The sequence below is a fragment of the Notolepis coatsorum genome, assembly GCF_963971535.1.
Source record: "Notolepis coatsorum genome assembly, chromosome: 11".
NCBI classification, from domain to species: Eukaryota; Metazoa; Chordata; class Actinopteri; order Aulopiformes; family Paralepididae; genus Notolepis; species Notolepis coatsorum.
Window position 1 is genome coordinate 36,335,769 of NC_140175.1, and position 27,137 is coordinate 36,362,905.

Genomic DNA, 27,137 nt, shown 5'->3' on the forward strand with positions numbered 1-27,137 from the left:
CCTCAGATATGCGATAATAAATCACCATAAAGAATACCATATTGTGAGAAAAGCTTAATGAATGATTGACACGGTGTTATAGCATTCTTTAGGTAATGGCCTTTGGCGGTTTTGGAACTGAGATGAAGGAGGGTTGTCTGCCGACTCTAAACTGTGAAGAGTATCACAGCACATGGGGTTCTGCTCTCCATGCCAAAGAGCAGCGAGAGCTTTTAGGTGAGAGGGCAGGAGGATGCTCACGCCGAAACCGCCGGGTTTACTGTTGGTCAACTGTAACAAATGCAGAGCTATAAAACTGTAACGAGTAGCATGCAATTTGTGTAACTTAGCTTTGTATAACCAAGCTTTGTGCAAACATACTTAAAACCCATTGAAACGGGAAACACATTTGTGTGTGTATATGCAGGCTATATATTGGATTATTAGCAGGCATTTTAGGTATAAATGGGTCAAAGGGGGATGCCTTTAAGTTGTCCAGTCGTCATTATACAACCTTTCCATTGAGGTCATCATCAGTGCTATAGTGCAAAGTAATGACACTACTGTTTCTATAGTAACACCAAAGCATACTAAAGCATTTACATAATACATTTTAGGGGGGGGGGGGGATTGGTAAGGAAGAACGTGGGAATCAGTGCAATGTATCACGTTTTTGCATTATTATCATGCCAAAAAAATAGCACTTCTCGAGCCATGTCCGTTGGCAACATTTCCGAGGGGGAGGGGACCGACGTGTTCCTGTGCCTGATAACCCTCCCTTCTTGTCATGTCATGTCAAGGTGCGGACTCCCTCCTCTCTCTCTCTCTCTCTCTCCTCTCTCATCTCTCTCTCTCTCTCTCTCTCTCTCTCTCTCTCTCTCTCTCTCTCTCTCTCTCTCTCCGACAATGGCGTGGGGGAGAGAGGCAGCACCTCTGGGGGCGCGGGAAGGGGAAACGCTGAGGCTCTGGCAACCTTGGAAAAAAGATCAAGTGTAAAAGCCAACCCCCTCGCGGAGTGTCTTATCAAGCATGGTGATTAGGCTGAGCCGGGCCGTGCGGAGGTGTTCCCTCAGACGTAACACCGACGTAAATCGACCCTCTTATCTGGGAACAACAAGGATGCAGGGGCTGCTTTGACACAGATAACCTCCTCCTCTTACGCCGGCCGTGGAAGCGCTATAGGCTTCCAAGGTTCACAAAGTAGTAGTAAACTGCCCCCCCCCCCTCCCTCTCTCTCTCTCCCTCTTTCTTGCGCGCCCTCTGGTACGGCCTCGTCGTTGCACAAGTCGCGCGGGCGGAAAGGTCAGCCGGTGAGAAGCGGCCTACCTGAGAGGCGCCGTTGGCACGCGACCTGGTAACCCATTAATAGAGACTGATTGAGTCCCGTTTCTAAATTAAACAACCTCGTATAAACACCCGGGTCTGAGTGGAGTAACCCGACCCGCGCGCGCGACGATGATCTCATCGTCAACCGAGTCCGACGCCTGCATTTCATCCAATGCGCCAGGTGGCAACTCGCCAGTTAAGGTAAAGCGCTCTCTGCCAAAACACACTCTTATGCACAGGTGGAAGAGCTGCCGCTATACGTGCTCATTTGTGAGATAGACTACCGATTAGCATCATGGAAAAGAGAGACATACTCCGGCTGTCGGCGCCGCCTCCGGCTTGGGCCGGCCGTCATACTAACTCAATTGGCAGAGTTAGCGGGTGGAAGTCGATGGGTGGTAATCTGGACGTTGTGGACAGCGACCCCTACAGGTGGGTTGGGGGACGCCTGCACGGCAGAGACAGGAAATGGCGGGGGCAGCGTGAGCCTCCCACACGTTACACCTCGCCACTGAGAGTCCGCGCGCAGGCAGGTGAAAAGATGTGACAGGCTGCCTCCTCGTGTACCGGAGGGGACACGTGATGCAAGGCTTCTATCCTCCCTACAGCCGGCCAGTGGGGGGCATATGCGAGCAACGTTCAAGACAGGGGAGGGGAGAATTGGCACAGCGAAATTGGGATGGGAGAAAAATTGAAAAAAGAGGAGAAAAAGTGTATATAAAAAAAAGGAAAAGATAGACATACCTTTGGAGGATATACTGTAATCAGACAATTAAGTACTGTAGTCTACTCACATGTAGAACTATTTCACATGTGAACAACACTGTTTTTAGCGGGAGGGGGGCCACACCTTGTTCCTGCCACATGACAAGAAGGGAGGGTTATCAGGCACAGCAACACGTCGGTCCCCTCCGCCTCGGAAATGTTGCCAACGGACACGAGAAGTGCTATTTTTGGGGCATGATAATGCAAAACATGATACATTGCACTGATTCCCAGCTCCGAACTCGGCAGAATCTGCACCTGGCTCACTGATAACAAACTATCATTACACCTGGGTAAAACAGAGTCCATTCTCTTTGGATCAAATAGCAAACTCAGCAAGGCCAACGGCTTCTCTGTTACAGTGGGTGACAATATTGTCACAAGGAAAGATGAAATTACCTACCTGGGTTCCATCCTAGAGGCAAATCTTTCCTGTGACAACCAATGTAATAAAAAAAGTCAACCAACAAACAAGATTCTTGTACCGGAATACCTTGAAGACTCTAACAGGAGCACCTCATGGTACCAAAGCACCTCAAAGGCCCTAAAAACAAGACTACAAACATCACAAAACAAACAGGTCAGACAACTGCTTGACCTTACTCCTAAAACCCACCTTACCCCTGCCCATTTTGACAACCTAGGATGGTAGACGACAGAGTACAGCAACTTGCAATGGGCCTGGTCTAAAAGATACACTACCAGGCACGTTGGAACTTTAAATCGGCAGGGGGTGCGGCCGATTTTTTCCCCCAGAACGCCGTGAGAGGAACGTTCGTTGTTTAGAATGGCTTTGAAATAAGTTATTTCGAATGACCCTTTAACTGAAAATGACGTGAGACGTGAGGCAAACGAGAAGAACATAATAATTGTTTTATTTTGACTTTTCAAGCCTGAAGAAATAAAAACAAACAAACCTCACTTGAACTTCTGAATACCTCACTTGGCTCCATCTCCAAGTCCATCTCCATCTCCAACACATTTCTATATATGGGTTAGCTTCAATGTTAGATTGAATGCATCTCCTACAACGACTCTGTCGCGCCTAAATTAAGACGTTACACAGCTGATACCAATTGTATTATCAATGCACGGCTAATTAAGTGTTTTATATTACATCGGTCCGTGACCCGATGGTTGGGGACCTCTGCTCCGTTATGCACAAGTTTATAGACTTTCGGAGTGCGTATATTATTCAATGAGACTGCCAGCCAGCTTTTGTTCGACGGAGAAATACAAGTTCAATTGTGACGAGAGAAGATCATCTCCCGATTCAGATACAATTGATTTGGTGCGTCTATGAACACTATGAATTGAAAATGGGGGACCCTGATGTAAACAAGACAAACGTCTTTCTCTGGTCTGTATCCCCTTAATTGTGTGTATTGAGCCATACTGTATATTGTACCCATTCTGCAATCTGTTAAATAAAGTTTTCATTCATTCATTCTCATCTCCTCTCTCATCTGTGCGTCTCCTCTCCGACACCCGAGACAGGGAGCACTGTCTGCAGACAGTGGCCACTCCCCTCAGACGCAACTGTAGTATTTCACACAGCGAGGAAAATAATACAGTCGGGCAATCTAACAAGAATTAACGTATTTACAAGTGTGTCAGTGTAATGGTGAAGTCAAGTGCTTTGAGCATGATAAACGAATAACTTATATTATATATGTTACAGTATATAAAAATACCGTTTTTACTTTTGTGCAGTAACTGAAGCTGCCAAGAGAGGGTGCTGCCGCTCCCCCCGCACCCCCTGTTCCAACGTGCCTGTACACTACACCACTAAGATACCATGTGCATGTCGAAATACTTCCCAAAGGTCAGTGAATTCCACAACCACAACACCAGAGGGAGTTCCACAAATCATGTTAAACCCAGATCCGGCTCAAACAAGGGACTAAACACGTTTCGCAATTATGCCACAACAATGTGGAACGCCCTACCCACAGCCGTGAAATAATGTGAATCCCTACCCGCCTTCAAAACCGCTCTCAAAGAGCACCTACGGGTGGCTGCAATTAGAAACTGGCCCAGGAAAATGTCAAACCCCGCCAACCCCCCACCCACCCAACCCCCTCCAATGTACAGTTTTTTCCCCTTTGAATGTATATATTTTTCTTTTAAAACATTCAGGGACATTCGATTTCAGCATCTAGCTATAGCCTGGCCTAGTAATAGACACAATATTTCTGACACTGGGAATACATTCACTGAGGTTCATAGATGTCCCTAGATACCAAGACATGCAAACGTTTCTACCTTTACCACTTTACTTTTTCACTTGAGCCAAAAAAAAATTGGTTTGTCACCTGTCATCTTTATTAGAGATGTTACTTAATGTTGTAATTTATTTATATTACAGTATCTCTACTGTATCTGTGTATATGCACATGCAGGTGTGTGTACACACGCACACACACACACACACACACACACACACACACACACACACACACACACACACACATCTGTCTCATAAATACATACAGTACAAGGAATCAATAGCCACGTGTAAGCATATACATATATGTGTGCGAATACACATTCCTATACATTCCTTGTACTGTATGTGTTTATGAGATGTATGTGTGTGTGAATGAATGAATGAATGAAAACTTTATTTAACAGATTGCAGAATGGGTACAATACAGTACGGCTCAATACACACAATTGTTAAGGGGATGCAGACCAGAGAAAGAGGTTTGTCTTGTTTACATCAGGGTCCCCCATTTTCAATTCATAGTGACATTTATGACATACACAACATACATGACATCATGACATTTATCAAAATGTATTTTCGGGTCAATGTGACTGATTTTGTAAGAGCAAGTCACATATACGTTTTTGGCCGTTAACACAATGACGGCCAAGGACGTATATATCCGTGTTTCGAATCCAACGGTTGTGGACCGACCACGGACATGTCCGTGGGAAGCTTGTTTTGGCTTTTATTCCATTTTAATAACCTATTCAAGGTTGCCGAGCGGCACTGCAGATGTACCCTACTCTTTGAATTCGAAAAAGTGCATTACCGGCCATATCCTCTTAGATCCTATGTTGATAATGCAGTGTTCCCTGTGGCAGAAGTTGTCTTGTTTTTTCTGGATTTCCAATGTTGTTTTCTACTAACCTGAAGCGATCCCTATAGCCTGTTGCACGGAATACGTTTTGGGATGCGGATTTCACTATGCAGTAAAGGAATTTATCATTAGCCAATGGACATATCGATCTACCAGATGGCGATCGATAACTGGGAAATGCTCTGGGGGATCCAACCGGCGCACGGTAAGATCTTTTTCACGTAAATTACACGCTGATCAGGCCTTGTTAACATACTCAACCAGCCGATCAATGAATGTGGCTACTGAGGCTAACACGGTTATTAGTAATCAGTAATCAGAAACAACGTCCCCCGCCCCCCCCCTCCTTTCATGCATTCATGGTTGAGGATCGTACGGATCATATGCACTTTGAGTTTTAACTGTAGCTTCTGTATAACCGAAATGCGATTGGATATAACGTTAGTAGCTATTAGCCCTTTATCCAGCCTTTCAGGAAATATCCTAGCCGGACGCTTATATTCAAGACGCTATAAAATGAGAACGTATTGATGAAAAAATTATTTCTTTAAGCCATTTTGAAGGGACGGTTTATGGTCTCAATTGACAATGAGAATGGACAGATAGCAATACTATAAAGTATAGATTTAGCTCTATAAACAGCTTCACGAACTATGCAAGTCTGTTTTGATATGCTGGCCGTCTAGAGTTATATTAGACGCATCCAAGTGGCCGGGAAAGTGTTAACCGTTGGCGCCCAATAACTTATATATACGCGAATGGCCCCGAAAGTGTCTTTTCTCTTAAACAGTACTGTATATTGTGTATACTGTCTTGTATGTCATAAATGTCTTGATGAAACAGTACTGTATATCTGTATGTCATGTATGTCATGTGTCTTGAGGAATTGAAAATGGGGGACCCTGATGTAAACAAGATGAAAGTATTTTTCTGGTCTGCATCTCTTAACAATTGTTTGTATTGAGCCGTACTGTATTGTACCCATTCTGCAATATGTTAATAAAGTTTTCAATCAATCAATGAATGAATGAATGACCTGTATGTATATAGCACCCTTCACAGCACGAATGCACAGGGTGCTTTACACTACAGCTAGCATATAAAAACAAAAATCTGAAATAAATGACAACAACAGACAGCAGTTAAAAACAGTGAAACCAAATAAAATAATAGAATAAAATAATTTTAATAAAATCATCAGTCACTAATTAAAAACTATAGGAACAGTGAGGACAAAAAGGGTGCCTATATATGACCAAAGGCCTGTCTAAACATATGTGTTTTTAGCTGTTTTTTAAAAGAGTTTTCTGAGGGGGCAGTTCAAATGTCCAGGGGGAGAGCATTCCAGAGCCTTGGTGCCGTCACCTCGAAGGCTCGATCACCCCTTGTTTTGAGCCTGGACCTGGGGACCACCAGGAGGTGCTGATCGGCAGATCTGAGTGAGCGGGTGTTGGTGTAGGGATGGATGAGTTCAGTGATGTAGATAGGGGCCTGACCGTGGAGTGCTCTGAAAGTGAAAGTGAGGACTTTGAAGTGAATTCTATAGTGTACCGGGAGCCAGTGCAGGGATGCCAGAATGGGAGTGATGTGACATGATTTTTTTGACCTTGTGATGATTTAGTGAGACAGGTGAAAAGTGAGTTGCAGTAGTCAAGCCTAGAGGAAATAAAAGCATGCACGGACAGTTATAATTCAGAGTGAGATATGATGGTGCGTAGTTTTGCAATATTTCTGAGGTGGAAAAAAGCAGGTGCGTGTGAGTGTTTTGACATGTTTGTCTAGGTTCATGGCCTGGTCGAAGACAACACCCAGGTTTCTCAGATGGGGGCGTATGTTGTCTTTAAGGGACCCCAAGTGAGTGGCCACTCTAGCTGAAGTCTTCTCAGCTGCTACGATCAGCACCTCCATTTTTTCAGCATTTAACTGGAGGAAGTTACTCCCCATCCAACTCTCAATGCTGAGCAGGCAAGTTTCTCCAACTTATCATTTAAAAGAGCAAAGTAGCTGTGATATTTAATGCCGGTGAATTTATTGATGAGGAGGCCTAAAGGAAGCATATACAAGGATTTAATACAGATTTAAAAGGACCAACAGCCACCTGTACTCGGACAACTTTGATCCGGTTTGAAAGGATAAGCCAATCGCCAGGCCGCGTGTAAAACGTAGTCACCGAGATGCACCCGTCCAAATGAAGCGTCCGTTCGTACAATTCACCCCCTGATCCCTGTTCAAAACGTAAACCCGGATTATGTGTCTGCCGAAACAAAGCTCAGGTGGGAGACCCAACACGGTGGCCGTAAACCCACAACGCCATTCACTGGGTGAAAGAGTTCAGGGGGAGGAGATACCGTGTCCCTCCTGTGTGTGGACGACTACAACCCCCCCAGCCCCCCCATCTGTGGGCCTGCCTATTTCGCCCCGCGCGGCTGCTCTTCCTAACCTTTATTTCAAGGCGTGAAGGGGATGGCAGGTGGATATTTACCCCGGGAGAATTAAATGCTGGTATCAGACGCTCATCAGAGTGACGTCCCCCCCCCCCCCCCCCCCTGTGAGAGAAGAGCACTGCTCTTCTTGTGCCTCTGAAGGCAAACGTGTTTCCGGTCTGAGATGTCCATCTTAACAGCTTAACATAAAAGTATCCAACTGTGATGATGTATAGATTCATAAAGGCAGGGCTCTGGCAGAGGCTCTGGGCTACCGCTGTATAAGCATGGCTCATGGGGAGAGAGCACTCATGGGAAGACTTCAGGATTCTACGTCTGTGTGGACTCAGCTGTTTTTCTTTTCTTTTTTATCTCTCCACTTCCTTACTAATAGGGCTTTTATTTGAACAGTGATGGGGCCTACTTAGAATGACAGTAAACATATCCTTTCCTAACCAAATAAACGGACAAACAAACAAATGAGAATCATAATATGAGAATATACGACGTAGGCGCCAGGATCACCCGCACCCGTGTTTAGTCGCGTTTGCTTTTGGCTCATGAGAACAGTGGAGACGACATGCTCGGCTAATGAGAGCTTACCACGGCCTGCAACGTCACACAGGGTCTGGTTCTGTTCCGTAAGGAAGAGGTCGATTTGTTGCATACGGCAGTGATTTATGCTCAGTGCCATAAGTGCAGGACGTGTTATGGTGATGATGACCATTTGCCGCCACCATAACGGCTATGACCCCACGAGACCCCTTGTACCGTCAACCAAAGAGGTGGTCTGTTAACTAACCCCCCCCCCCCCCCCCCCCTGCACACGCACACACACACGCACACACACACACACACACACACACACACACACACACACACACACACACACACACACACACACACACACACACACACACACACACACACACACACACACACACACACACACACACACACACACACACACACACACACACACACACAGCAGACATGACTAGTCAGCTCATTTCACACCATGACAATTTAAGTTCAGTGCTGTGTGAGTTCATTAGGGCTCGGTTTATGATAAGTGCACTTCTACTAAGTATGAGGCGCTTTAATATATATACTGAATATATTGTATATATATTTTTTTCCATATAGAGAATATATAATATCTATCCACCTGTCTGTGCATACCTGCAGATAATCATTTTACATATCTGTAGATACTATATCTATATTTGTACATATCCCTTACCTACTCTTACTAGTTACGCTGCTGGCCAGTATGACCACGGCCATACTTTATCTTTACGATCGTCTTTATACCTGTAGCACTGTATATATTGGTATTAAAACTCTGTACATACATCTGATACGGATACTACTACACCTAGTAGTATTACATATATTTTATACCCAGTTTAATCACCTGTACATTGTATATTACTATGCACTTTATTGTTACATTTGCACTCTGGTTGGATGCCAAACTTATTTTCGTTGTACTGTACTTGTATAATGACATATTAATCTAATCTTTTGCATTATTGCATGCAGGAAACTCAAGTTTTATGAATTTATTGACTAATAAATAAACTCAGAGTTGAAGACGTACGCACAGTGCGCAAGTCCTGAGACGTGATGCAACAGATAGGTGGGAGAATATGTTTGAAGATATTCAGATATAAGAAAAGATAAGACAAGATATTCCTTTATTGATCCCCTTGGAGAAATTCAAATTTAATTGAGGAAATTCAATATATACATTACATTTACATTTAGCTGACACTTTTATCCAAAGTGACTTACAAGTTCTGTACGACAAGTCATCAGGAAGGGTACAACTCTATCAGCTGAGTAACAATGTTCATCAAAGTGTTGAGTGCTACAGTGTAGGTTAGTTTATTAGGACAAGTGCATGATGACAGTAAGGTTCTGTATCGTTAGTGGCTTAGCTTGGCATCACTACTGCACTATCTCGCGTACGTGCACGCGTACTGAATAAACCACAAATGTACCTCTAATACCAGTATTAGTCTGACCACACCCCTCATCAGCTTACCTTCATAAGCAGGTGTGTGGTCACCTGCTCTCCTCCTTCTCGCTTTCACCACAAGGAAAAGGTGCCTCGGTAGATCCCCACCCTTGACACCATGATGGAAGAAATTGGATTAGGAACAGCTTTGGGAAACAAGGATACGTTGACATCATATCTTTATTTTCTCTCTCACTATTTTCGAGAAAATACGGCGATATTGTCTTCGTACTGGAGTGTCTGGAAGATGATGATCATTCTAAAAACCCTCCACCGGTTTTCGTATTGGGAGCACGCCGCTGCATGCTTCTCAACTGCAGTTCCTTGCTGTGTTTGTTGGGGTGAAACCTGTCAGGCCACAGCTGAACTGTCGGACATGCCGCTGTTGTGAGAAGCGGTGCGTTCCAGGTTGGGTGAGTAGTGTTTGCTGGCGGGCTCCACTTGTCTGTTAGTGCTATGGGGGCTACTTGACAAAGTTTATGGAAACCGGCCCCAGGCTAGGGTCCTTTGTTTAGCCACCTAGGCGACAGAAGACCTTGGTCTGAAGACCATTATAGTTTTAACTATAGTGGGCCGCGACCATTGACACTGGTGATCCCTGTGTGTTCTGGACGAGTGGATTCTCTCTGTCACCGTGTTAAGGCCCCATCTTTCATATCCAAATGAGAGTATTCCTTCACGAGGGGATATGTGCATGTAATGTGCGATAGCGGCAGATTCATGTTTAAAGTCAGCTACACAGGCCAGTTGGTACTGTGCTGATTTCCGTCGGATGTGGTAATGTCACCGTTGTGAAGCGGTGTTGACGTCTTGTTTTCTCTTTTCTCTTAAAAAGTGAGGAGAGGTTCAGAACGGCGGCCTGTCTGGGTGAGTGTTATGTCATTGTTTACATGTTCATAGCTTACGGTTAGCCGGTCAGCTGTTAACTGCTGCGTTAGCCTGCTGGATCGCTGCATGGCCTGCTTAAGGCCTACTATTAGGGCGCGGGGTAGCTTAGCTTCTCGCGCGCCGCCGGGAGCTCGCTTCTGATCGCCGTTGGCTTGATGCTATTCTGTTGAACGTGCTTTGATTTTAACATGTTTTACACTCTTGACCGCGACGTCATCCTTGACAGGGGATGTTTCGTCGACCCTGCCCTGAGCCTGGACGGGGATTGCGTCAACAAAAAGGACTGTAGCGACTGGTTGGAGCGGCGACGCTGCCCGGATCGAACAACACAGGACGGCTGTGTTCTACGGTGTCTTGTGACTGCACTTCGCTGATCTGCGTTCCGGGTAGGTACGGGGTTGACCAGACCTCATAACACGTCTTCTGGTTTTACTTTGCTAAATGTATTGTGAATAACGGTGTTTTTTCCCAAAACGTGTGTTGTTGCAATACATTTAGGATACGTTGCGGGTTATGTGTGAGCTGTTTTTGTCACTGGCAGTTAGCTTCTCCGTGCAGATCGTGATGTATTGATCTGGTTGTTGTGTGAGAAACATCATGGTGTTTATGTGTACCGTGTACTCACTACTAAGGCAACTAACCTATGAAGCTATGCTTGGTGACAAGTGAGTAAAAGAATGTTCTTTCTCAGACTGTAATGACAATGAGCAGTGTGTTCACACATTAACAGGTTTTCCTGTTTTAACTGGCCGTATTGAGGGTAAAATAGGAGGATTGTGTTTTTCCCCCCCGGTTCCATGGGGACTTTATCACCTCCTATCAGACATGTTGTGCATTAATTGTGTCTTTTGTGTGGTAGGGATACGATGTAACTCTTAGCTTGATTGCTGAGGTTGTGCTAAATCTGCTGGAGAAACTTATTTCCTAAGGGGAAATTGGTTTGGTTGCTGTCATGTGTGCTTAGCAAGGCCTGTGGTCGATACTAATCAAGAATGATGTATTCTCTCATTATGAAAAAAACGGCGTTCCTCTGTTGAGTGTTTTTGCCATTTTTTGTAGGTGATGATGGGTTGTGTGTGTCATGTGACCTACAACTGGGTTGTACTGGCCACAGAAGCACATGTGTATGTTGGACCGGGGTTCTTAGAGCCCTCTCTATTCTGTGTTTTTCCTTAGTAAAAATCAGATAGCAGGTTAGCTCATGCGCTGTGTGGAGCTGTGAAACGCTTCATAGAGCTGACTATGACTGTGTCATATTCTCTTTTTGTCGTTACGTCGTATCATGGGTGTGGGGTCGTAAAGGGGTGAACTGGTAACCTTTCCTCTCCCCATTGTTCTGTCGGTCAGGGGTACACCCCCTGTCCTTCAAGGTTCCCGTCACGTGGCGGTTCGGCACGTTACGGGGGGGGGGGGGGGGGGGGGGAGGGAGTTCCTGGTCCCACGGCCTGGTATATTGGGCGTGTGCACCGCAGGAATTCCCCCGCCATAGAGTACGTCACCGTGCGCGTCTCTGTTGGTAGGACTTCCGTGTGCTGTTCAGGTCCATGTGATGGATCTGTTTTCAGGGGGGGTGGTCAGGGCTCCTCCTCACCAAGCGCCTATTCAGGCCTTCTGTGAGTTCGGACTCCTTCTTCCATGTGAGGAAGCCTCCATCAGAGTACAGAGCCTTCCTCCTCAGATTGTCAAAGTGAGTGGACCCTCTAGAAGGGTCCTTTTCTATTGTATGTATATTCGATTCAATTCGTTTATTGAGTGTGTATGGGTTCAGTGCCTCTTCCCCGCAGGCCCTAAAACCAGTTTTTTACATGGCTCAAGGTGCAATATATTCTTTTCAATCTGTACAGCTCGCGTGGGAAGTCTCTCTGGGGATCCCCGTCTCTTTCCTATGGGAGGGTGGTGGGATGTAAAAATGTGAACATTTTTTACCCCGGCTGTGTAGACTGGGATACATACTGTTGATGCTTCCTTCTTTCTATTCCAGAAGTGTTGGAGTTAGGGAGTGTCACACCCCTCTTGTCGTTCCCCTGGGCGCCTTGGGGATTCAATGACAGGTCTAAATAGCCTGTTCATTGATGGGGGTGTGTCCCGACGCACGTATAGTGCTAGCTCGCTGTAAACAGGCGATTGACTGGCACGCCTTGGTTGCTTGTGGTTGAAACAGCGTTTTTATAAAGCAACTGAGATGGGGGTTTTTCCTCTTCCGACGACCACATCCCATGACCTGGGTGGGTTGTCGACGGATTCTCGTTCATGTCTGGGGGATGATGACGGGATGGATCTGAACATATGTAGTGGGGTCTCACGCCCTTGGGGTGGGCCACCAGGCGCGGTTCGTCCGAACGTCTGGGTGGCGCCTTCTTTTCATGTTAAGATCAACACGCATATCTGCCCTTCTCCTGGAGTAGGCATGTCGGCATGGTTAGGGCACGGGACTGGTTCTGGTCACGCTGGTCCAGATCAGTTGAACCCGTTGTCCGCCGGGGATGCAGATCTGCTGTTCTGGTACCCTGAGGGACTTGGGCTTTTTTCAGGGGGAAAAATGCCGGGTCGGTCTGGGTGTCACAGGGTTAAGCGCTATGGAGACCCTGGTTGGGTATGTTTTTACTCAGCACTGTCGTCATGGCTTACAGCCATGCCATTCTGTACGCGCTCGATCTCGTCGGATCTCGGCCGCTACACAGGTTGGTCCTGGTTAGTACTTGGTTGGGAGACCGCCGGGGAATACCAGGTACGGTGTGCTTAGGGGCTGGTTCTCCATTATTTTTCGCTCCTCTCTCACGCATGGCGAAGAGGGGCCTGTGGGGGTGGTTTTTTGACCTCCTCTGGTGACCCTGTGCTTCCCGTACCGCCAGGCCCGGTCCGAAGTGATGTTTGCGACCCGTAGGCCTGGGTTAACCCTTTTTGGAAACTGAAACACTTGTACTGCGGTATAGCCGGTGTATGCCCGCAGGTGTGTTTTGGAGTTTTTTCTTGAGGGGTTATAGGAACAACCACCGCATTGGGTAACACCGAGGTGGTTGATTCCCTGGTGTGTTGGAGCAGTGTCAACTCCCGGGTTCACCGTTTGAGGGTGCCCCTGCACGTTCATGACGTCTGCCAATCGTGTCAGCCTTCTCTGCCTCGACCCCTCTGGGTGGGGGTTTTTAAATGGAGGCTTGGTCATGCAACACCGCCAGCTTACGCTCCTTCCGCCGGGGCGGCTGTGTTCAGCTGTCCCCTCTGGCGCCTGTCTCGTCCGCAGTCTCCAGGCTAGGGTTAACAGCCTGTTGCCTGGTTTTTCCCCGGTGCGCTGCCTGCTTCCGTTGGTTAACCTTTTTGTGTGCTTACGGCCATGCTGACTGCCTGTTCTGCAGGGTCAGTGTGCCAGGCGGTGTACTATTGGGGGGACGGGGCCCGCTCGGCTTACGGCCATACCAACCTGAACACGCCCGATCTCGTCCGATCTCGGAAGCTAAGCAGGTTCTGGCCTGGTTAGTACTTGGATGGGATTCCGCCTGGGAATACCAGGTGCAGTAACTGAGGGGCCTTTGTCCGAATACGCTGGCGATGTGGGGGGCGGGGCACTACGTGCCCACCTGGTGGGGTCTTGATGCTGGCATCATGGACTTCTCCGGGCCCCCATTCCAGGGAGTCCAGTCCTTTTGGTGGGTCTGGGTCTTCCTTCGCGCTCCGCTGCTACGGCCTTGCCACGGGGTTGGGTTTGCCCTTGGCCCCGTGATTCTGGGGGCAGTAACGAGGTTGTTCCTCCGTTCGTTCCCGGGTGGCATGCGGGTTGTGCGTGTGTGTAGTCGTGGGGTCAAGCCACGGTCTGCTCACCCTGTGCGTTAAGTTGCTTGAGTGCCTCTTCGCACGGTCGGGTCCGTCGCCTTCCCGTGAAGCCTCTAATAGGGGGGATACCCTCCATTAGGGGGGGTCGGGGGGGCTCGGCCCTCCCTGTTCTGATGGTTTTGGGGGGCTGTCAGCGGGGTGTATTTGTCAGCCAAGTGGCTCCGCTTGGCCTCCCTTGTGCAGTAGTGATGCCAAGCTAAGCCACTAACGATACAGAACGATAGGTTATGACTATAACCAAGTTCTGTTAGTTAGGGGCGATGCTTGGCATCAGACGACCGCTGCAGCCCTTGTCCTCACCTTGTGGTGATAGCTTGGGAAGGAGGAGAGCAGGTGACCACACACCTGCTTATGAAGGTAAGCTGATGAGGGGTGTGGTCAGACTAATACTGGTATTAGAGGTACATTTGTGGTTTATTCAGTACGCGTGCACGTACGCGAGATAGTGCAGTAGTGATGCCAAGCATCGCCCCTAACTAACAGAACTTGGTTATAGTCATAACCTATCGTTAGTTAGGGTTAGATATCAGATATCAGATATATAGTTAGTAGGGGTGTAACGGTACACAAAAACCACGGTACGGTACGTACCTCGGTTTTGAAGTCAAGGTTCGGTACTGTTTTCGGTACAGTGGGGGGAAGTTTGGCTTTCCATGTTCCACTCAGGGGTGATTTAGTGTGCAGTAACTAATTGTACTTGTAGGGCTGTCAACGAATATTCTATATTGAAATTAATAATCGACTATTAAAATAATAATTATTATTATATTAGATTGTGAAAAAAACAGCCCCCGGTGGATGGTCGTTAGTGGTTAACATACCATTGTATTCGTTCGGTACACTACACAGCCGTTCGGTACGGTACGGTACACACAGAAACTTGTTCGGTTCGGTACGGATACGTGTACCTTTACACCCCTAATAATTAGGGTTAGATATCAGATATTCAGTCCTTATCTCTGATCTTGGCAGCACACCAGAAGTATTTCAATAGCGTTTCTTCAAACACCTGACCACTGGCTTCCAGATCTTTGGGAAGTTTGGGGCAAAAGTGTTTTCAATGGATATATGTCTCTCTCATGCCCTTTAAAACACCCTCGCCTTTTCTTGTAAAGAGGATTGTGTCAGTTGTCAGACGCGGAGCAGGTCCGTCAAGATAACAATCTTTCTTTCCTCTGTATGTGTGTACTGTATGTGTGTGTGTGTGTTTCAAAAGTTTAGAATCACTCAAATGACTAAAAGACTAGAGAAACAGGCCAAAATGCAGATAGAGGGTTTATTTGCGGAGGTCTCCAAGCACCTTTAAGTTCTTTATGGTGCAGAATATCTCTGCAACATGAGAAGGGTGATTTGGGCAGGTGACAGAGACACACCCTTAACTCTTTCTGTGCCAAAAACGAGTATTCTCGTGTTTCAAATCCAACCTTTCAGTGCAAAAAACTAGTTTTCTCGTTTTTAGATCCTTTGATCTTTTTCCTTTGATCCCCATTCTAAACACTCGCGCGGACCTCCCTGTGTCTCCCTGGCACTGCTGCCTACGTTAAAATTGCAATGGCGATCGAATCCCAACAGGTGGCAGTATCGCCTACCTTTTGAACTGGGTCTCTGGTCTCTGGGTCTTTCTCTCTCTATGAATCTGGCTGAAGAGAATCAGGACACAGCAATCGGTCTGAGATTTGATCGCCTCAAACCTATTGTTTCCCGTATGATAGTCATGCCCCATATACACAAGTAATTGCGATCGCGATGGGACGACTGGGATTATTCATTTTGGAGTACCTTCTGACTAAGGTAAGGTCTATTTTAGGTCTATTTGACCGAACCTAAAACATGCTTTTGTATTGATCACACTGTCGTATTTTACCGAACCAAAAACATGCTTTTGGTAACGATCGCAGTTTTGAGGTGAAGAAACATATATATATGGTATATACCTTTGATTTTTTTATATTTGGAGTTTCAGGCAAACAACCCGAACGATTTGGGCATATGCATATAACACGTCATATCTCGCAATCTAGAAAAATATTCTTTTGGAAAGGGGCGATGTTTAGCGTGGAATAGCGCACAAACTAAAGTATGTAGAAATGAACTGGTTTGTCAGTGTTGGACTATAAACAATGCCTGTCGAATGAGCCACACTATTGTCTCCATAGCTATAATACAGAACACACGATGGGTCCGCAAACATCGCGAGAATGGTCAATAACGCTGGTGCCATTGAGTAGAGATGGGAAAACAGCGTGGTGGTCAATGAGTTAATCAGAAATAATTGCACACATTTTATTATACATATTATGCTTATTTTACCCCATCTAACAATCTAACAATCGAAGCGGGCATGGCCACCTTCATTTCACTATATGTCTTGTGTATGCATGTGATGAATAAACCTCATGAATCTAACCTATTTTGTTGAGATTTGGGTAATACCAATAAAAGCACCTTACAAAAGATATGCACACTACAAAACAGAGCAATACTGATTATAAATCATGCTGGGTATGGTGAGCATACTAATCAATTGTTTTTAAAGTCGCAGACTTTATGATTTATTAAATTTGATTGATTTGATTAAATTTAGAACTGCTCAAAACGTGTTTAAAGACAGAAGCAATTCATTGCCAGGTAATATACAAAGGATTTTCATGGACAGAGAGGAAAGTTATGATTTAAGGAGGAAGCGTAACTTAACATACCCTACTGTCCGCAAGCATGTGCTTTTCAGTTTGTGGGGTAGTTTTATTGAATGGACTACAAGTGGAAATGAAACAGAGCAATAACATTGCACAGTTAAAAAAAATAGATACAAAAAAGCACTGATATATTATAGATAGTTGCTCTCAGGAGTGAAGGCCACAATCTAGTGGCGAGGCGGGATCGGGGTGCTGGTCCTGAGGGGTCCTGCGGTGGGGGTGGGAATGGGGGAAGAATAGCCTTTTGTTGTTTTTGTTTGTGAAATGTCTTTGGAAGTAGCTTTATGTTTATATTATATTTCATATTCTGTTTTATTCAGCTTTTATTATTTTTATTATTCTATGTATTGTAATGTTGTTGTTGCTATTATTGTTGTTGTTGTATTGTGAAGTCTTGTTTATTATTATTATTATTATTATTATTATTATTATTATTATTATTATTATTATTATTATTATTATTATTATTATTATTATTATTATTATTATTATTATTATTATTATTATTATTATTATTATTATTATTATTATTATTATTATTATTATTATTATTATTATTATTATTATTATTATTATTATTATTATTATTATTACTGTGTTGAGTTTTGTCTTGTTTTGTGTGAAAAAGAAAGAGAAATAAAACAATTTGATAAAAAAAAAGATAGTTGCTCTCAGGGAATGTTTTGCCTTCTTCAAAACAAAAAAATATGCTTGTCTTGTTTTTTAACCTTTTTTTCTTAGGTAGTGAGAGAGTTTTGTTTAAAATGTTATGATTTTGTAAGAAAAGGGCAGGATAAGCTGTACTTCCTTTTGCCCCTTCTCAAACTCATACTTGTTTGTTTTTCTATGGATGAAAACGGACTCATTTGTTTATATTTACATTTAGTCTTTACTGTGATTTGTACTGTATGTTTGTTGTGTTTGAGATAAATAAAGATCACATCAAAATCAAATCAAATTTAGTCCACACTGAGCACTTATCTTAACTTATCAAGTCCACTGAGCACTTATCTTAACTTATCTTAACTTATCAAGTCCACTGAGCACTTATCTTAACTTATCAAGTCCACTGAGCACTTATCTTAACTTATCAAGTCCACTGAGCACTTATCTTAACTTATCAAGTCCATGCTGCACATTTATCTCAACTCTGAATCTAAGTCAGCAATGTCCCTGAGTATTAGAAGAATTAGTAGAATGTCTTTAGTGGAGGACAGCCCTAAAGCGCATGGTGTGTTACGGTGGTTATCATACAACAGCTATGGCCGCATGTAATGCCCATGGAACCTTGGGCGAGGGTGGTCTACTGGCTAACCACCCCCAGACTCTCCGCAGACAGACTGGTCTACTGGCTAACCACCCCCAGACTCTCCGCAGACAGACTGGTCTACTGGCTAACCACCCCCAGACTCTCCGCAGACAGACTGGTCTACTGGCTAACCACCCCCAGACTCTCCGCAGACAGACTGGTCTACTGGCTAACCACCCCCAGACTCTCCGCAGACAGACTGGTCTACTGGCTAACCGCCCCCAGACTCTCAGACAGACTGGTCTACTGGCTAACCGCCCCCAGACTCTCCATAGACAGACTGGTCTACTGGCTAACCACCCCCAGACTCTCCGCAGACAGACTGGTCTACTGGCTAACCACCCCCAGACTCTCCGCAGACAGACTGGTCTACTGGCTAACCACCCCCAGACTCTCCGCAGACAGACTGGTCTACTGGCTAACCACCCCCAGACTCTCCGCAGACAGACTGGTCTACTGGCTAACCGCCCCCAGACTCTCAGACAGGCTGGTCAGCGCCTCTGACAAACGCGGCCTCACTGCTACGTTGCCGCACTTATTCACCATGACCGCGTCTTCCGCGCCGCTAAAGCCCTCACGAGCAAACGGAACAATAACAGCATCCACACCACTTCCACCACGGTGACATACCCAAATATGCCGCCCTGGGCTAACTTGGTCCAGCTGTTTTTCTAGCAGGGTGGGGGGAAAAAACCTCCCTAAACTAAATACTATTTCCAATGGGAATAGTCGACACCCAAGGGGGAGGATGTGGTACGACTGATATTTGTCCAGTTATCCTTGTTTAGGAAAAGCCACAACAAGGAGGGCTTTTTTATTTATTTTTTTGTAATGGGAATACTGAACCCATAAAATGCGGTCAGAGAGAGGATGAAGTCAATTGGGTTGCAACAAATTGCAAGTCATGCAAATAGCAACACCACAGGATAAGGTGAGTAGGACCTGATCTAGCCTGGGAAACAGGCTTGCTCGATTTTGACGGACATTTGCTCTGACTGGTGCGGTGGTGAGTTTTGTTTTATTGGAATGATACAACCCCACCACTAACAGCACTAGGAACAAAAACCGTTAAAACAAGAAGAATGCACTCCAGAGAGTGCAGACCTCCGCCAAGGCTTAACAATCTCCACACTTTACTTTCACACTCCACATTTTACTGGGTAGATGACAGAAACAAGAGCTGCCTATCGGATATAACCAGTCTGAACAGTCCCAGGCTGCAATTCCATGTTTTATGTATCAACAATGGTGATACTGCTTCACGGAACATCCGTGAACACAATTTCTTGATGAATTGAAAATGGAGGACCCTTATGTAAACAAGACAAAAGTATTTTTCTGGTCTTCATCCTCTTAGCAGTTGTTAGTATTGAGCTGTACTGTATTGTACCCATTCTGCAATCTGTTAATAAAGTTTTCAATCGATCAATCAATCAATCAGTATGACAAACATGGGTCAGGCTTGGTGCAGATCGGACAAAGCATTCACAACACGGGACTCCCTGTTTATACCATGCAGTTTTCAGAAATTCTATTGGAGCAGGGGAGGGGGGGTCGTACAGTTTGGCTTATAAAATATCTAAATAGTACAGCCTGTAGCCCCTTTCGGACATGCACTGGACACAAAATAATTGAAGGGGCTGTATGTCTGAACGCAAATTATTCCGCGCAGAGTTTACCCTCCCAGCACCCAATTTCTTAAATCTGCGTAATGAGAAATCTATCCCATGTCCGAACACAAGTTGTTCGCAATATTCACACAGAGAGCAAGTGGGCACTGCATGCTACATGTCTGAGAAGGTAACTCCGGGCAATGCCCGAAACAACTGGTGCGCATTCAGCAAATAACCCTCTTCACATGGTCTCGACACCATACCTCCTATTTCTCATGCTGTCAAATCCAAAACAAATGTTTTAGGGACTTGTGAACAATGTGAATGGTTTGTTTAATTTTCTGCTGAGCTGTCGTTCAAATTTGTGTGTACGCACGTTTATACAGGACAGGAGAGCCTGTCTCCCTCACTGTACATAGACATGCGTTTGTTACAGAATGATATTAACACATTCCCCACCAACAACGAGTTTACTCGTTATTGGGCACCAATTGTTGAATGCCAACAACGAGTATACTCATTATTTGATAGTTTTTTCCTTTTATTCATCGGTCAGTCTGAGGTCAAAGTGCAATACCGGCCACATCCAGCTAGACGGCGGTATCGAGCACCCTTTGTAACCTTGTATCTTGGCCTGTGGAACGGCCAAATGTCTCCGGTTTCATTTTTCCTTGTCGGGCGAGGCGAACGGTTCTCCCGGTTCCATTAAAGCGCGTCAAATATCCCCGATCCATATGTTGTGATGGATTATGCCGTGGACCATGTACCAGATGACAATCAAACAATTGGAATATTATTTGTGGAATAATCCTGATCACAGGTAAGCACGATCTGATGTACATTTTTGCTTGATCCTGCAATGCTTTTATACCGATCTGGCGGATAATTGTTTTTAGTGTTCAATACGAATGCCGTTACTGACAATCAAATAATCAGAAATGTCCCCCCCCCCCCCCCCCTTTCCTGCATTCATGATGGAACATAATACCTATGATATAGATTTGATTTCGGAATAATAGCGTGTACAGGCAAGAAACGGCAACGTCTATAGTGGAATTGACGTATACGGCTTTAACTCAGCATTTCTAGAATTAGAAAACCATACTTATATTCACCACGGTATAACACGGGATGGAACATTTTATTATTTTTGACATATTGAACGATAGATAGGTGATGTCAAATGGGCCATATTATTGTATCCATAGCTATAATATAGAATATAGTTATAGCTCTACAAACAAGGTGATGCACTCCTATCTTTTAAAGCGTGGCAGTGCTAGAGCGGGGCCCGACTAATTCCCGGCGGTCAATGTGTTAATGAGCTGGGTGAATGTATAAATTTAAACAATTATTAATAATACAAATAATAATAATAATAATAATAATAATAATAATAATAATAATAATAATAATAATAATAATAATAATAATAATAATAATAATAATAATAATAATAATAATAATAATAATAATAATAATAATAATAATAATAATAATAATAATAATAATAATACAAATAATAATACAAATAATAATAATAATAATAATAATAATAATAATAATAATAATAATAATAATAATAATAATAATAATAATAATAATAATAATAATAATAATAATAATAATAATAATAATAAATAATAATAATAATAATAATAATAATAATAATAATAATAATAATAATAATAATAATAATAATAATAATAATAATAATAATAATAATAATAATAATAATAATAATAATAATAATAATAATAATAATAATAATAATAATAATAATAATAATAATAATAATAATAATAATAGATCAAATTTCTATAGCGCCTTTCATGAAACCCAAGGTCACTTCACAATCACAAAAAAAAATAGGGCTAGGGAAGTAGGGAAAAAATGAACCTAATCTAATCTAAATTAACTAATGGGGAAAAGCCTTGGTGAAGAGGTGCGTTTTGAGAGCAGTGTTTAAGGCGTTGCAGATTTCAGGGCGGAGAGAGTTCGACTTCAACCTGCCTGACTCATCTCAGTCAGTCATAGTAGTCTCCCTCCTACAATCATTTGACCTGACTCCCACTGCCATGCCTCCCACCCACAAAGCAGGCAACTCCTTGGATCTCATATTTTCCCGTAACTCCAGCATTAACACCACGGTAACTCCCCTACATGTATCTGACCATTCCTTCATATCCTTCTCACTAACTCTCATGCTTAACCGAAAGGTCTTCACCCCAACTCAAACCGTCTCACTCAGATGCAACCTGCCCTCCCTATCCCCCTCCACCCTCTCCTCTGACATACTGTCCGCTCTACCTTTGAGTGACACCTTCTCTGCTCTCTCCACAGAGATGGCAACCTCCACCCTCCTCTCAGCCCTTGCAACCTCCTTCGACAAGCTCTGTCCCCTCGTTGAGAAACCTGCCCGCCGTTACCCACCCAGTCCATGGCTGACAGATCCAGTGAGAGAACAAAGACAGGTCCTGAGAGCAGCTGAAAGGAAGTATAGAAAGTCACGCCTCACTGCTGACATCGACACATATCACAACCTCTTGTTAACATTCTCCAAAACCATTACTAATGCCAAAGCTTCTTTCTTTCACCATAGGATCGAGGCCTCTGCCAAGAATCTTCGCAAACTGCATGCTACCATGTCCTCCCTCCTCACTCCCCCCCCACCCCCCCCTCCCTCATCTTTCTCTGCCGAAGATTTTGCGATCTTCTTTGAGGAAAAAGTGGAGAACATCCGCAGCTCCTTCTCCCAACCCCCACCCATTCCAAATGCTGAATCGAGAACCTCATCCTTCACTCTGTCATCTTTCTCTCCCATTACAGAAGCCGAGACCCTGACACTGGTAACGTCGAACCGTCCGACTACATGCCAGCTGGACCGGCTACCTTCCCCACTCCTCCAGACCATAGCACCAGACATCCTCCCATTCCTAACTGCAACCATCAACTCCTCACTCAACTCGGGGGTGGTCCCCACCTCCCTAAAACAAGCCAGAGTCACGCCCCTCATAAAGAAACCATCCCTGAACCCTACCGTCATAGGCAACTACCGTCCTGTCTCTCTTCTCTCCTTCCTTTCTAAAACACTTGAACGTGCTGTATCCAACCAACTTACTGCTTATCTCTTACAGAATGACCTCCTAGACCCTAATCAGTCAGGCTTCAGAACTGGTCACTCCATAGAGACAGCCCTCATTGCGGTCACAGAGGCACTTCACTTAGCAAAAGCGAAAGGCCTCTCCTCTGTCCTGATTCTCCTAGATCTATCTGCAGCCTTCGACACAGTCAACCACCAGATCCTCCTCGCGGCCCTCGCAAGAATGGGAGTGGCTGGCTCTGCGCTGACATGGTTGTCATCATACCTCAATGACCGCTCCTACCAAGTGTCATGGAGAGGGACCCTGTCGGCCACCCGCCCCCTGCGGACGGGTGTCCCCCAGGGCTCGGTTTTAGGACCCCTTCTCTTCTCCCTCTACACTAAATCACTGGGTAACATTATCATGTCTCATGGCTTCTCCTACCACTGTTATGCCGACGATACTCAACTCTTCCTCTCCTTCCCTCCCTCAGATATCCACGTCTCTGAGCGGATCTCGGCCTGTCTGTCCGACATCTCCGCCTGGATGACGACCAACCACCTCAAACTGAACCTAAGCAAAACAGAATTGCTCCACCTGCCGGCCAAATCCTCCCCCCTGACCGACCTTTCCATCACAGTCGAGAATGCAGCTGTGACCGCGTCCCCGACCGCCAAGAACCTTGGTGTTGTCCTCGACGACCAGTTGAACTTCTCTGCTCACATCGCAGCGACAACCAGAACCTGCCGATTCCTCCTGAGCAACGTCAGAAGGATCCGCCCCTTCCTGACAAAAGAAGCCACCCAACTCCTCGTCCAATCAACAGTCATCTCCCGCCTCGACTACTGCAACGCACTGCTCGCTGGCCTCCCGGCCACTGCCACTAAGCCTCTTCAACTCATTCAGAACGCAGCGGCCCGCCTGATCTCAAACCTACCGAAGTCGGCCCATGTCACCCCACTTCTTAGGGACCTGCACTAGCTCCCCATTGCTGCACGAATCCGCTTCAAGGCCCTCGACCTAGCATACCGTGCGGCAAAGGGAACTGCTCCCGCCTACCTCCGGTCAATGGTCTCTAACTACACACCCTCAAGACCCCTACGCTCTGCATCTTCTGGCCGCCTCAGACCTACTCCTATCCAAGCTCCGGGAGGGTCATCAAAGAGAAGTCGCCTATTCTCAATCCTTGCCCCACAATGGTGGAATGAACTACCCACCCCAGTTAGGACAGCCGAAACACGTCCAATCTTTCGCCGTCGACTAAAGACGCACTTCTTCAACCATTATCTGAAAAAAAAATAAAAAAAAAAAATGATCTAACCCTAACTAACCATACTGTCATGCACTTGTCCTAATAAACTAACCTACACTGTAGCACTCAACACTTTGATGAACATTGTTACTCAGCTGATAGAGTTGTGCCCTTCCTGATGGTTTGTCGTACAGAACTTGTAAGTCGCTTTGGATAAAAGCGTCAGCTAAATGACTAAATGTAAATGTAAATGTAGGGGACGCCACGCTGAAGGCTTTGTCACCAAAAGTCCGCAACCTGGTGCGAGGGATGGAGAGGAGACCCAGATCAGAGGATCGTAGGTTCCGGGATGGAGTGTGCTGGTGGAGGAGATCAGACCCAGTATCGGGGGGTGAGGGCATGGAGGGACTTGTAGGTGAGGAGCAGGAGTTTGAAAGTGATGCAGAACTTGACTGGGAGCCAGTGGACTGGGAGCCAGTGGAGGTGGATGAGGGTGCGGGTGATATGCTGCCAGGGCTTGGTGTGAGTGAGAACCCTGGCAACTGAGATGGAACAGCCGTCAACGTGGAGGAGGAGATCTCCAACCTTCCGGAGCAGTGCCTTGGGGGCCACAACCATGAGCTATGTCTTTTTTGCTGTTGAGTTTGAGTAGTTTGGGTGACATCCAGGTTTTTATGACGTGGAGGCAGTTGACTAAGGACTGTGGAGGGAGCTGGGAGGATGGTGAGGTGCTGAGATAGAGCTGAGTATCATCAGCATAGCAGTGAAAGTTGAGTCCGTAGTGACGTATGATTTTTCCCCCACACACGCTACAATAAAAAAATTAAATGCATATGATAGGTATTAGGTTTCATCATGAATGCATGAAAGGGGGGGGGGGGGGGTCGTTTCTGATTAATTGATTGCCAATAATGGTATTCGTTATTACCACAACATACGCTGATCAGGGGGATGGCTATGAAATCCTTCCACGATCAAGCTGAAATTGATGTCAATTTGTTCTTACCTGTGGCCGGTGGGATTCCAAAAAGAATATTCCAATTATTTGATCGCCATCTGGTAGATCTTATGTCCATTTGGTCGAACGACATAACCCACCACAGTCTCGATACAGCGCCACTAGCAGGATCTGGCCGGTACTGCACCTTCGGAGTTCCCGGTATGCCTTTTACAGGAAAAATACAGCTCCCTGACATTGAATAGGGTATTAAAATCGAATAAAAGGGAAAACAAGTCAAAAACATATATAATGCATTTTTGGCCGGCAACCGCTGGCTCCCAATAACGTTATATGTGTGGTAGTTGGCCGGGAGTGTGTTAAGGTGTAAGGGAACAGAGCAAGTAGACTATGAAGACTTTATCCCTATACAGTGTCACAAGCTCATAGGAAGTTGAAAGACAAAATCAACCGGCTGGCGGCGTCCTTGTTGCTTAGAAATACACAGGATGGGGCCGATCCTGGGGGTGACCTCTCCTCTGTAAAACCATATACAGTAGACACATTTGATGAAGGTAAAACTGGAAAAAGGTGGGTTATGGTACAGGGCGTGTTACTTACTTGTAGAGGCTGTCTGGTTCCAGGCACTTGAAGACCACTGAGTAGAGCACAGAGTGAGGATGGTCTGCAACCCTCCTCCCAGCGACCACACAGGAGGAACTGAGACCGGAGAACAGGTCGTCCACTAAACTGAGAACCTCACCTGTTTGGGAGAGAGAGAAAGAGAGAGAGAGAGAGATAGAGAGAGATAGAGAGAGAGAGAGAGAGAGAGAGAGAGAGAGAGAGAGAGACAGAGAGAGAGAGAGAGAGAGAGAGAGAGAGTTAATATTCTCAGAAAAATCCCACTTGACTGGAGGATATTTCCTGTCTCACACACGCACACCAGGCCAAACACAGGGAGAAAAAGAGAGAGGAACTCTCTGCACTCATCTTGTCAAATGTCACCATCACTTCCCGCCGTTCTAATTTTCTAACAAAATCCAAACAAAACAATACAAGGAGGTGTCCTTAGTTCACACGTTTCACATTTCAAGAGAAAACCAACACATTACGGTAAGTCATGAATGGATTATTATTATTATTTTTGAGAAGAGGCCGTGCCATCTGACTCTTCTGTCTGAGCCGTTCCCGAGCTTCACCCCTGCTTGGGGTCCGGCGGGAGCCATCTTTTTATGGCGCCGAGGGGCCCCGCGGCTAAATTAAATATGACTTTTTTCTGGCAGCGGCCCCCTCTACACATGATACATTATAGGAGCGTAAGAAAACAGGACCCCGCTCTCCTTCGTGCGCGCTAGCGGTACTGTTACACAGTGATATCTCACCGCGCACCACCTGGTGTCTCGCAAAAAAAACACAGAAAAAACACACACACACACACACACACACACACACACACACACACACACACACACACACACACACACACACACACAGTTGTGAAATATCTTTTCATGTCGGCTTCTTACAGGAAAAAAGGAAAGAGAGGGCAGAGCGACGTGCGCTCGTCCGTCCAGACACGCACGCGGCACACCGGTTTTCCAACGCTCGCAGGGGTCGATGGAAAAAAAAGAGGAGAAAAAAAAACGAGGGGAGCTGTCAAAACAGTTTAAAAGCTCTCAAACGGTTGGATTTCCAACTATTTCTACAAGAGGTAAAGGGCAGCTTAGTTTTAGCTTATGATACATGGGCCAACGTATAAACATAGCGAGTGAGTCTGGCTGGTGGGACACAAGGGAATAGTAAGAAAGGTTGCGGAAGAGAGGAAAAAGAACTGCACGAATGAATGATTTGACCTTTTCCCAGAAAGAGCTCTGTGTATAGGAGGTTTCCCCGCAAACACATTCCAATGCAAGCCGTGCTCTCGGT

At 45.3% G+C, this 27,137-nt stretch overlaps 1 protein-coding gene across 1 annotated transcript in view; it reads right to left on the reverse strand.

Annotated features, from left to right (window-relative positions):
• Positions 1-27,137, reverse strand: part of LOC311237094 (astrotactin-2-like) — a gene marked incomplete at both ends in the record, with an annotated part of 130,440 nt that overhangs the window by 28,859 nt on the left and 74,444 nt on the right. The window contains one exon of the mRNA XM_084324900.1: positions 25,833-25,974. Coding sequence (XP_084181026.1) covers positions 25,833-25,974 — 142 coding nt within the window. The remainder of the gene's footprint in view (positions 1-25,832; positions 25,975-27,137) is intronic.